The sequence below is a fragment of the Pelobates fuscus genome, chromosome 6 (assembly GCF_036172605.1).
Source record: "Pelobates fuscus isolate aPelFus1 chromosome 6, aPelFus1.pri, whole genome shotgun sequence".
Classification (NCBI taxonomy): Eukaryota; Metazoa; Chordata; class Amphibia; order Anura; family Pelobatidae; genus Pelobates; species Pelobates fuscus.
This window is the reverse complement of record NC_086322.1, coordinates 285161410-285174372: the sequence shown is the minus strand read 5'-3', so window position 1 is coordinate 285174372 and position 12963 is coordinate 285161410. Positions and strand designations below refer to the sequence as shown.

The window sequence follows — 12963 nt, the reverse complement described above, 5'->3', positions numbered from 1 at the left end:
TACAACACCTGGGAATCTACCTTTTGGGAACCCCTGGATTAGCCTATTGCCCTCAGTCTATAATTGCTATCCAAAGTTGGACAGAATTTAGCATGATAATGTGTGATTTACACACTATTGTTGCCAAAGAGAGGAACACTAAAAGAGCCAGAGAAAGCTGTTTTTTTTAGTCAAATCAGCCAAAAACAGTTTAAAGAGATTGGGCCATTTGCCTTATAGCACCATAACCACTGCAGTAAACTAGTAATTATCCTGCTCAGAGGGCCCCTATAATTTGTCAATTATATATGACAAATAGAATTATATATACACAAATTCCTGGAATAATCTAGTTGAAAACTAGACTGTAAACAATTATAAAATTTTCTTTATCTGTCTCCCTTACTTCACAATTAATACTTACAGCGTTATTAACTGATTTAAACATTTTTGAAAATGAATTTGGTTGGAAAAACTGATGAAAAATACCTGATGTCAAAATATTCTCCAACGCAGCCCATATCACAACTTGCCTATTTTTGTCTCTGTTTTTCGACTCGGTTAATGAAAATTCCAAGTTTAATGAATAACTCTGTATGATTTATTAAATAATGGGGTTTCTTCTATGACGTATTAGGAGATTCCTAACAGCACGGCCTTCTTTTCCAGTCTATCGACACAAGAAAACCCTGTGAATCTCTAAACAAATGAGCTGCATTTGGCTGTCAGTGACTTTTAAAAGGACACTATGGTTGTCCTTAATTCCCCAGTCTCATTATAAGTGCAGTCTAATTTAGGGTTAAATTATTCATAGAGCAATACATCTGTCATAAAGTAATGCCATTTTCTTCACTAATGGTTGAAATGTAGATCTCTTTTACTCTGCTGAATACAGAACTTTATCATAGTTATGACTTTCATTCAACAGAATGAATGGTTTAGATAAGATTGATGGTAATTGATTTAGTGTGGTGGAGTTGTTAATTAAACTTTGTTTACAGCAAGGTAGTCAAATAGGAATTAATGAACTTTCCTAGCAGAGTAAAGGTGATATGTAGATATATGACCATGGAGCTCTTCAGCCCCAGTTACCGAACTGGGGTCTCTCTGAAGCTGGGTCTCTGTGAAGCTCTGGGGTCTGGGGTCTCTCTGAAGCTCTTTCCTTTCAGGCAAACAATAAGTAACACAAAATATCTCTCCTGTCTGCATAAACCATATTATGCAAATCTACCTGAATATGCAAATTAAGAAGACTTGCTATTCAGTTTGCGTTTATACCTGTTGTTACCAACAGATAGCGCTTTACAAGGTTAATAGCCAAACCCACCTAGTTAGTAGCAAGCATCAGCAGGACAGGAGAGCACACAAAACATTTAACCCCAAACATCCACATTACTCATATTTACCCATAATATGCAAATCTACCTGAATATAAAAATAAAGAAGACTTGCTATTCAGTTAGTGCATATTGCTGTTGTTACCAACAGATGGCACTATACATGTTCCACAGATAAATCCACCTAGTTAGTAGCAAGCATCAGCAGGACAGGAGAGCGGACAAAATATTAAACCTCAAACAACCACATTACACATATTTACCCACAATGGGCACATTGTGACTTAAACACAAGAATCACCCAGAGACCTAATTGAATTGTCCATCTTAAGCTTCTGGTGATGGTGACTACCATCACATTCTACATTGGTAATAGAGGTAAGACAAATGGAATTCTGCAGGAACCCAACAAACTTGACATCAACCATGTCACATTGCCTCCTTGATCCCAAACCATGTGAACTTGTGTGGAGAGTGATAAACCAAGGATGTGGCTTATCCAGAGCCCCCCTCTTGTTCCCTTCATCCTCATTTTATTTGGGAATTGGTTTGGGAGTTACCCAGTACCTTAATATGGTATAGTCCAACCTAAATTCCGCTTTATATGCCAATGGATCAAATGGCGATTCTAGTCTGGCTCGTCCTAAATGCTTCACTAAACTAAAGTAACTTAGTATCACCTGGGGGTCATGTCCGTATTGCTCCTTTATCCCAAACCCAAGAGGATGAATTTAAAATGTGGGAATTATGAACATGTTAATTAAAAAGGAGAATGTAGCTGACACTTCTCTCACTTCATTTTTTCAGGGGGTCTTGAGGTACCCAAACATACATTTGTAGTTACCAGAGTTTGACCTCACTTTAATTAGTTTGAATCTGAATCAGAAATGATTCCATTCTGTTAGAACGTTCTTTTAAATTATTTATCTACAGAGGTCACCATTAAAGTTCACGGGACTTTTTGTAGCTAAGTCGAGGAATGGCAAGTGGATGCCAACGATAATGTCATTGTGTGAATTCACGTAGTCAGAAATTCCCTTAAATGAGCATTCTACGTTTTAAGAAAACACAGAATCTAGATCATTGATGAATTATAGAAATTAATGCAGAGTTATCCTTTAAAGTGTGATTTGTCAGGAATTTGTTGCAAATTCAAAGTGAATTTCAAAACCTTGGACCAATTACTGAATCAAAAACATAGCTGACTTCCTACTGGATGACCTAAAGCCTTAGCTCAGTAGTCTTTATTATAAGAATTACTGATGTTTATTGAGTCCCTTTTCACTACAGTTGTGAGAATCCCCATCCCCTGCCCCACTTTGCCTCTTTCATGTCTCTCCTTACATTTTCTCTTTGTTTTTCTCTCCTTAGGCAGGTTTGAACATATACAATTCCTTTGAATGGCACATGTATCAGCTTTATTATATAAAATTCTAATTTCTATGTCTGACTTGCCATCTCCCTTAAAAAGAAAAAAAAAACATGGCTGACTTGGTGACTTTGTCTAATTCATCTATTTTGGTCTAAAATTTTAAATTAATTTTGGAAGCACTTTAAATCCTTGACTATTCACTCTTATGCTTCTATTTAATGGATACGCTTTTCGAATGATCACAATCTATTAGAAAAACCTTTGAAATCATTTATTTACAAAAGTCACAATAAAAGGCTATATTAATTGTTGTAGATAAATAATGTAACAAATTGCTGTAACAGATTGCGATCATTTGTAAAAGCTTATGTAAAAATAATTGAATTGATGCCTTAGTGAATAACCCTTTTTTGAATAACTCCATATACTCTAGCTTTACTTCCTAAGATGGTAAGACTCAATGTAAAACGGATGTTGTGTGTGTTTCCCCACAGATCTAACAGAAATCATGGCCACCTCACGGGACTACGATGAACTGCTCTTTGCCTGGAAGGGATGGAGAGATGCTTCAGGCAAGAAAATCCGTTCTGACTTCAAGGAATACGTCAAACTAGTCAACAAGGCAGCTCAGCTTAACGGTGAGTTTGGGATATTAATGTATTTTTTTTTTTGTTTGTTTATGGCACCGTCCCTCCTCCGAAGATATCACAAGTTAGAAAATGTGCATTGAGACTTGATGATCCCTGCTTCTCTAGTGGTTTACACGGGAATAACAGATTTTCAAAATGGATTGATTTAAACTCTCTTATATTTGCATGGAAATATTTAACAATCAAAAAAAAAACATAATTATTCTGCATTTCTTCATGATTAGGGTTGTACTGACCCCGATGTTGATGACTAGAACGCCATTTTTTTAATGTAATAAATAGACAGAAAATTATGGGCATTTTAATCCAATATCATGCAATAAATTGAGAAAGAAATAAATAAATAGAAATGATGATAGTTTAAGCCCCACATTGTCTAGGTGGGCAATCGTTTGACACCCCTGTTCTAGATGATACTGCTAAAAAGGAGAATACGTAATTGACCGTTACTGATGAAGTTCACATGATTATTTTGTATATATGATAAAAATATTGACTTGCTCTGAAGTGGCAACTAAATGGCAACTGATCGCCTACAACCATACACGATATCTATAGAAAATTATTTCTATAAAGAGTAACTTTTGTCTAAGGGCAGACAAAGCGTCATTAAGGAAAAGTGGATATTGTGGTCAGATTAGTTATATATTCGCACATCAGATATTTGATAAGCACATTGAAAGTCTTTGTGTACATGCAGATTAGATGTCTTGAAGAAACAAGGCCTCGATTTAATATTGTTGGATAGGTTTTCCAAATAATGTAATATTTTTGGAGTGATTTAATATTATGAAAATTTTAATTTTTTGAAAAATGTTTTGATATAACGATTTTTTTTTATATATACGATTTGTTTTTTGTTTTTTTTTAATATGTTGAAAAAGTAATTTGGAAAGCTTAGCCAAAAATATCAAATCGAGAACTAAGTTCTTATTTCTTGGATATGCGAACATTTTATCAATCTCAGATTTTCTTTTAATTTCATTGTGCCATTTTTCTCTAGAAATCCCAGTTTCTGTTGCATAAATATCTTCAGTTATTTCCAGTGTTTAAAATCAACACATAGCTTCTCCAACTTTTGCTCGAAAAGTATTTTCTTTCAGTTATAATTTATTATTGTCCTTTTTTACCCTTTTTATTTTGTTCCTATTTAGTCCTTTTAACATATTTTTGTGCTTGCTTAGGTTATAATGACAATGGGGCATATTGGAGGTCTTGGTATGAGACCCCGACCCTTGAAAGTGACTTGGAAAACCTCTATCACCAGCTTCAGCCTCTCTACCTCAATCTGCATGCATACGTCCGAAGAGCACTCTACAAGAAGTACGGAGCAGAGAAAATCAACCTCAATGGGCCCATTCCTGCCCACCTCTTGGGTAAGAGCAACAGCTAAAGCTAAAAAAAATGATGGATGGGTGGATTGGTTGGTGTAAACAATGCTAAACTGAACGACAGCTGTATTTTATACAAATGATCAAAATAAAAAAAGAAGAAATTGCTGCATTTTACCCAAATTCATCCTTACCACTTCATCTCATTGAAGTGATCTGGGTGCAACCTCCCTGCAGTTTAAGAACTTTGCAATTTTGTAGAAACACACCTCTTCTAGACATTAGAGGTGCTTCTTCTGCAATGAGTGTCACTTGGTCATGAGGATGCAGAACATCACTGAATTCAACTCATGGAGAAGCATTCAATTCTATGTTCCTATGAGAAGCATTTGATTGGACAAATGCACATTTCGACCCCAATGCTCCTCTATGAGAAGAATTGGATTGGACATTCATCGAGGCAGCAATGCCTTCAGAATAATGCTGTGGTAGAAGGAGCAAGCATCAGCACTGAGTGAGTTTTGGTGCTGAAAAAAAGTTAGGTAAAACCTATTTTTTACAGATGAATAGGGATCCTGAATCTAAATATGCACTAGGACACTATAGTGTTAGGAATACATGCTATAGTGTTCCTTTAATTTCAGTGTGCATTTTAATGCTTTATGACAATATTGTATGGTATACTTCATGCTTTTTATATATATATATATATATATATATATATATATATATATATATTTTTAATAATTATGAGGCATTTTTCAGGTAACATGTGGGCACAGTCCTGGTCCAACATTTTCGACCTTGTTGTCCCATTCCCAAATGCTGCGAAGGTGGATGCCACTCCTGCAATGATTGCACAGGTGAGATAAAAAAAGGCTTATAGAATGCAAATATTCTTTTACAGTCTATATATAAGCACACTGAATTTTACAATTGTAATTATTTTTTAATGATGTCATTTGAGCTTGAGCCTTTCTTCTTGCCATTAGAACTGGACAGCACAGAGGATGTTTAAGGAATCCGATGATTTTTTTGTTTCTCTTGGCTTGATCCCCATGCCACAAGAATTCTGGGATAAATCGATGATTACAAAACCCGCAGACCGGGAAGTCGTATGCCATGCATCTGCCTGGGATTTCTACAACCGAAAAGATTTTAGGTACCTTGCTTCCAATTCAAAGAAGAACCAATAATAGAGCATCTAATAGATGTAATAATTCCAAATTGCATCACTTTTTCCAAACAAATACATCACATTTAAAAATATACAGATTTCAAAATGTCGCTAACATTAGAGGATAAAAGTTTACAGAAGGATAATAGTCAATAAATATCCAAGTCTTTAAAATTTGAGTAGAAAAATATAGCAGAAAAGTATTTAACTGACCCAGGCATTGTTAAGAACAAATGAGAGAACTGCAAATTCTCGTGACATTCCAGAGGCACTAAAATTCATATCGTTATATAAATATCGCAAACATCTCTGAAGAATGGGTGGGACTTTTGAGAAGTAGTTCTCGGGTTGGTTGGTTGATTATGGCCCTTCAGATAGTGATAGTAATGCTGGTACCGTGGAACAGATTGTGGGAACAGGATATAATGTATTGATCTCAGAATGCAAAGCCTTTGAAGAGGGCTTCTCTAACAAAAAAAAAGAACATTGATAATTAAAAAACTTCATTGGATTATGAGATCTTCACAGTCCGTTCATTACTTAATTAGGTCAACTGTGATTATATAATTGAAGTGCCTGAGACAATCAGGCAAGTTGCTAGGTTGGTTGTAATTTGAAAGTTCTATTGAATATATATAATATATCAGGCTGCTTTATGTAAAAAAATATGATCATTGGATACATCTAGTCTTTATTAAAGGGTTTCTTCAACCTTTTTAAAAAATGTTTTAATAATATCCTTTTGAGTATTATTCTTTAGATCATACCAAAATATCCTAAAAGAAATTGAAAAAATAAATAAAAATGTTTTAGTCACCTAAATCCAGCTCCCGGTGAAGTGCCCTGACATCACAAGATCCGCTCAGAGGTCCAATTAAAGTTTTCTCATAGGAAGCCTTTAATTGGACCACTTAACCTGCTTAGATTGCATGTGTGCACTTTGAAGGCAGGGGGAAGGGAAGTGAAGAAAAAAATTGGATCGGATAGGGCAGTGGGAGGGCTGCCGACAGATGTAAAATATGCAAAGAATTGACATTAGGCAGTCCAGAGCAGAGTTCTGTGCTGCTTAAGATATGTGTGCTGAGGGTGGAACTATCCCCCAGCACACAATTGCCAATAACTCTGGATGTGCAGTGTTCAAGCTGAAACACTGTACATCAAGACTCATACCACAAGGACCACTTCAAAACAGATCATAGTGGTTGGAGTAACACTTTAATTATAAGGTTCCAAACACAAGAACAACTACAGTTGTTCTGGTGACTATATAAAAAAATAATAAACCAGTTATGACATCATTTTGTTTTCCAGAGAACCTTTCTAGGATGTCCATTGCTTAGTAATGTATCTTCACTTTTAGGATTAAGCAGTGCACAGTGGTCAACATGGACGACCTCATAACAGTTCATCATGAGATGGGACATGTCCAGTACTTCTTGCAGTATAAAGATCTGCCTGTGTCTTTTCGAGAAGGGGCTAACCCTGGATTCCATGAGGCTATTGGCGATGTGCTAGCTCTATCAGTCTCCACGCCACAGCATCTCCACAGCATCGGTCTTCTAGACTCTGTACAGGACAATGAAGGTGAGAACGTGGGCTTCTTAATTCTGACTTACGTACTTTGTAGACTTTAGGGCACCATTCAGTCAGTTCAGTCTTACAGAGGAGTTGTCACATCCTAGAATTGTGAATGGGCATGTTTGCTTATTTCCCATATTTAAACAAAATGCCTTTGTTAAGTGTGAAGAATAAAATGCAATGTAGAATTCCACATCTCTGTCCTGCAAATGGGTGCCTCTATCGTAGCTCCCTGTCATTCATTCTTATTATCACCTCACAACTGCGTAATTCTGTGCAGCCTACAGGCTGCGTGATCCCATAATGTCCGACTTTGTAATAGAAAGCCGATGACATGGAATTACTACCCCGAACACCATTTGACGTCTCCAAGCAGGTCAATTGTGCCCAATTGTGGGTTTATGACTACCTTGGATCTTGACTATCCCTGACTATTCTGCCTGCTTGCAGTTTTCCTATTTTTGCCTCAATACAGGCAATGCATTAACACTACCACTTTAACAAAAACATTTCAACCAAAAGAGAAATAATACTGCTAATGTTAGAAGAAAACGCGATATTACTGTGGTGTTCAAATAAAGAATACTTGGTAATGCAGACTCAAAAATAACACCCTGTGTCATTAGTTTTTTATTTTTTGTGTGTTTGGTTGCTCATTCTATGAAGTTCCATAGGTTATATATGCTTACGTTAAATGTTATGACTTTGTATAACTGCTTGAATATCTGAGAAAGCAAGATTAGATGTTTTGTTATTTTACTTGGGCCCTACTGTCCCCAAATGTGATCTATACATCATGAAAACAAAATTTGGCTAGTCCAATGAAATGTGCATATCCACCCCTCCATATCCCAAATTGCGCACAATTGCTGCTCGGGTTAACAGGGTTTACACATTTTAGCAACACTATTCACTATAATATAAAAAGGTATCTATCTATTATTGACCAATTTGGATAGCGTAAGGTACACATAGAATGTTTTAATGTTTATCATTTGTCAGCATATCATTAATGCATGTCTTGTTTTTTTAGAAAGTGACATTAACTACCTTATGAGCATTGCATTGGATAAAATAGCCTTTTTGCCTTTTGGCTACCTGATGGACCAGTGGAGGTGGAAAGTGTTTGACAGCAGAACTCCAGACTCGGAATATAACCAGCAGTGGTGGAACCTGAGGTCAGCTATTCCCATAATAGCATAAACATGAATAATAGATGCAAGTCATCACACCATACCCCATGAATATTCATACTAACGTACTGAAGTAGCCCAAAATAATCTATGTTATTACTTTGTAACAATGGCGTAAAAACAAAATGGACTGAATTATCATCATCAGAATATATAGTTATCTAGAAACATTTTTTTCCAGATATTTTTGTTCCTGAAGAGTTATACTTTTCCAGGGAATAAGAGAGTCAAATGCCTTGGGGAAAAATGCAAAACTAGCAGTTCGCTTAAAAACATATTGTGTTTCTATAGCTATAAAAGTTAAATTTCCCTCCGATCTGTTGTTTCTAATTAGTTGCTCATTCTACGAAGTTCCATAGCCCAAAACTACCTGTGTTTAGCTAGAGCACAATGTCACATGGGGAACATTTGGCTATTTGCTATAATGTTGTGCTGCAATTTCTTTTGCCTGGCCTAATTGCTCTCTGTTATTTGCGACACGTAACATAAAAAAGGGGGCCGCAGGTTGCAACCGGACTTTTCAACCCAGTCTGCTTGCATCCTCAAAATGCCATGTGATATGGACAGGAGTTGCACCTTACCACGCAAATGTATCTTTCATGTTCCTGTTTTCGTGTGATGAAATGCGTGCCCTCCCTTTACAGGTTGAAGTACCAGGGTTTGTGTCCTCCAGTCTTAAGATCTGAAGACGATTTTGATCCCGGAGCAAAGTTTCACATCCCATCAAGTGTTCCCTATATCAGGTAAAACAGTAACGGAATTGAAGAAAAGTTTCATAATGTCTTTTGGGCCAGATTTTATGAGGATCTGTTATTGCAAAATCAATTCTGAAGTCAGGACACAAAAAGTGACCAAGCAATTATGTATCTTATCTCCTAGTAGTCTAGAGACAAATTGTTAAAAACCTTTGAAGTTAATAGAAGAAGTAAATTTAGCCTGTACGGCTCTAATGTGCAGCATAAATGGCTGTAAATGCGTTGGTTTTATATATTACCCCGTTTATGTCCTAATGAAACCCACAAATTCATGGCAATGGCTTTTACACCTGTTTTACACCCGAGTCACTATCTCTTAATGAAAAAGCCATGTTCTTACTATTGAAAACACAGGAAGGTATATATTATTTAACCCACTGTAGTTTAGGATAGAGGTATCATAAATATGTGCTTAAAATACACTTACCATTGGAAATATATGAAAAGGTTAAAACGCGTTGTTCATAAGTCTGTGATGAAAAAAAAACAATTAATTTCCGTCTCTCGTCCCCAACCCAGGTACTTCATCAGTTTTGTAATTCAGTTTCAGTTCCATGAAGCACTTTGCAAAGCGGCCAATCAAAATGGACCTCTGCATAAATGCGACATTTACAAGTCCACAGCGGCAGGAAAACTGCTCGGGTAAGAGTAATAATGAAAAACACAATGGTGGACTGACCAACTTAACTTTTTTTTTTTTTAAATACATATAATAATTAATAAGGAAAATATTTAATTCATTTGTCTACAGCCGTTGAGGTATGTACAGATCAGGGACTCTATTTTAATTGTCTGTCTTTATTCCCCTTACATCTGTTAATTAAATGAAACAATAGCTACCCTGTAAGGTGCGCTACAGTATCTACCAGCAAAAAACAGATGTTTTGTTGTTCCTGTGACGGCCAGTAAATAGGTATCAACACACTGGATCAAGTTAGGTTGGAGCAGTTTGTGTTATGTTTTTAGGTTCTGGGTCCTGTCTAATATATTTATTTGTGTTGTTTCTGCATTGTGTCGTAATTATTGGGCACAGTGCTTAAGAATGTGTTTTCCTGTGAATGTGCTTTCCTTTAGCAAAATTTGTACATTTGCATCTTACTCTTACAAATAAAACCTTTTAACAATTAACCGAAGATCCTCCAGGGTTCTAGGTAGGGCATTCTGGAAACCTTGGACTTTGAGAAGCCAAGCATCTACTGAATTTCAGAAAGATGTAGAAGTTCATTACGTGATTGACAATTTAAGGTTCCGATACAGTAATATCAATGTGTCAGCAAGAAAATAAATACGCATCAAAATACAAACATACTAAAAAAAGATGGTATTGTAAATATACAATTCATTTAGAAGATAATAAATTGAAATGTAAGTAAAAAAAAAAAAAATCTAACAAAATAACCAGGCAAAATAGGATAAAATTAATATAAAATAATTGATGGCAAGCCAGAGTACATTATACCAAACGAAGAACTGGAAGATATTCGTCATCAGGTTACATTGCAAAAGGAAAAAGAGAGCGTCATGGATGGCAACCAATATGGTCATAAGAGGTGGGAGGTCAAAAGGCCACGAGGGACCAATCGGCATATTGATATGTATGTTTGATTTTGTGGTGGATTTAATAATTTAATGAAATGTAACCAAATCGTAAAAAATGTGCTTGCAATTGTTTTTATTAGATTCTTGTTTCCAAACAATCCATCTCGAATTTGGTAGAATTTAGAACAAGTAACAGGGATGGTTGGAGGATCTGGTTGGATCCAGTGTTAATAGTAGTGATATAGATGTGCGTGCCACCACTGCCCATATGGAGATCAATTTAGAATGCCTTGCCTTGTGATATGGGAGCCAGTTAACAGCCATAGACGTTGATTGACGTTGATTTTCATGAGATGGAACATATAATCAACAGGCCATCCTAGACGTTCTGAGAAAATAAAGCTGTGGGCTAGTAACATGAGAGATCTGCACTCACTAATGCTTTATTTCCTACAGAGATGCCATGAAGATCGGTAACAGCAAACCCTGGCCTGACGCAATGACATTAATTACGGGTAGCCCTAACATGTCAGCTGATGCCCTTCTCAAGTACTTCGAGCCATTGACCAAGTGGCTAGCGCAGGAGAATGCGAAAAATGGAGAAACCCTTGGATGGCCTGAGTACAACTGGAGCCCAAGTGAGTGATTGTGCCTCAAATCACTATATTTTGACTATACCCAGTGTCCATCACAGAACTGGTGTATGATGACACTTGAATTAGATACTGTGGAGATTTGACAAGTGGATTGCACATTTTAGGCCAAACACTAGAGCTGTTATAATATCTGCATGTCCCTTTTTTGTCCTCGGCAATTCTAAATTTAGTGAATGACCCCCTTCGTGTTTCAGTTCACTTCCCACAAGCCCATAATTATCTCTTTATCCTAGAGTCTTTTTTATAAAGATGGTGTTCTAAAGAAATTAAGCAGACAATATGAAATCACTTGTGTGTTTACAGGTTAATTAAATTAATAGGTGAAAACATGAGTCATTTGGCTTTAACATTGTCCTACAATGCTACTGATACATTCTCTTAAAATATAGCAAATATTGAAGTACCTGCTTTATCTGCTATTGTGTCATAAAATAATATTATGTTCCTTTTATAGTTGTTCCTCAGCAACCATCATCTCAAACAACAACAACAGCACCTGGACCATCACAGACTGAAGTAACAAAATCTGAAAAAGTTGACTTTCTCGGATTGAAATTGAGTAGTAGTCAAGCAACTGCTGGGCAATGGGTTCTCCTTGCACTGGGACTGATCTTAGTCCTTGTCTGTATTTTCTTGGGATTTAAGTTTTCAAAGCTCAAGCGTAGGGCAAAGAAGTCTTCTTCTGAATTGGAACTGAAATAGCAAGGAACATCTCAATATGAAACAGAGGAGGACCACCTTTAGCACTGGAAAACTTGGGGACACCTAGTTTATGAGTTCCATCAAGGGATACATTTTTGTTGACTATGCAAAGAACTTAATCCATGAAACATCAATCCGCTAGCGCCTTCAATCCCACAATTTTAAAAATGAACTATTAAACAGGTGCTGATGGGGTAGGGTGTGGGTGGGAGGTGTGGGATAAGAGTATTAATTATTTTACGGTCTCTTGAGATCTCCAGCAATGGGAGCAATAAATTGTGTTGTATGTGACATGGTCTGTTTTCACCTTTTTCAGATTTCTTTTTACACTGATTTACAGATTTACTGATTTAAATGTTGAGCAAAGAGACTGTGATCTAAAATAAAATGGTTAATAACTTAGTCATCTTTATTTCATTGTGTTTTTTTGTTTCCAATACAGTGTATAGCCTCTTTATGTACAGGGTAGCAATAGTGGTAATAGTGATAACTTTGCAATGAACACTGGAATACGAATGGGCAACTTATTGCAATGAGCATGAGACTACAAAGAAGGCCAATAGGTCCATGTGCAATAAAAATATCCTCTTTCTTACCCTCTCATATAAACAAAATAACATTGCTCTAATGGTTGGATTATATTGACTATGAGAATATGATTTTTCTATTATTTTCTGTTTGTTTAAGTTCAAAG

At 36.2% G+C, this 12963-nt stretch overlaps 1 protein-coding gene across 1 annotated transcript in view; it reads left to right on the top strand.

The window, feature by feature from the left end:
- Positions 1 to 12671, top strand: part of ACE (angiotensin I converting enzyme) — a 47701-nt gene extending 35030 nt beyond the window's left edge. Inside the window, exons 16-25 of the mRNA XM_063459355.1 lie at positions 3183 to 3326; positions 4523 to 4714; positions 5435 to 5532; positions 5662 to 5831; positions 7207 to 7430; positions 8458 to 8602; positions 9262 to 9360; positions 9892 to 10014; positions 11368 to 11549; positions 12022 to 12671. Coding sequence (XP_063315425.1) covers positions 3183 to 3326; positions 4523 to 4714; positions 5435 to 5532; positions 5662 to 5831; positions 7207 to 7430; positions 8458 to 8602; positions 9262 to 9360; positions 9892 to 10014; positions 11368 to 11549; positions 12022 to 12269 — 1625 coding nt within the window. The 3' untranslated portion in view covers positions 12270 to 12671. The remainder of the gene's footprint in view (positions 1 to 3182; positions 3327 to 4522; positions 4715 to 5434; positions 5533 to 5661; positions 5832 to 7206; positions 7431 to 8457; positions 8603 to 9261; positions 9361 to 9891; positions 10015 to 11367; positions 11550 to 12021) is intronic.
- Positions 12672 to 12963: the final 292 nt, after the last annotated feature.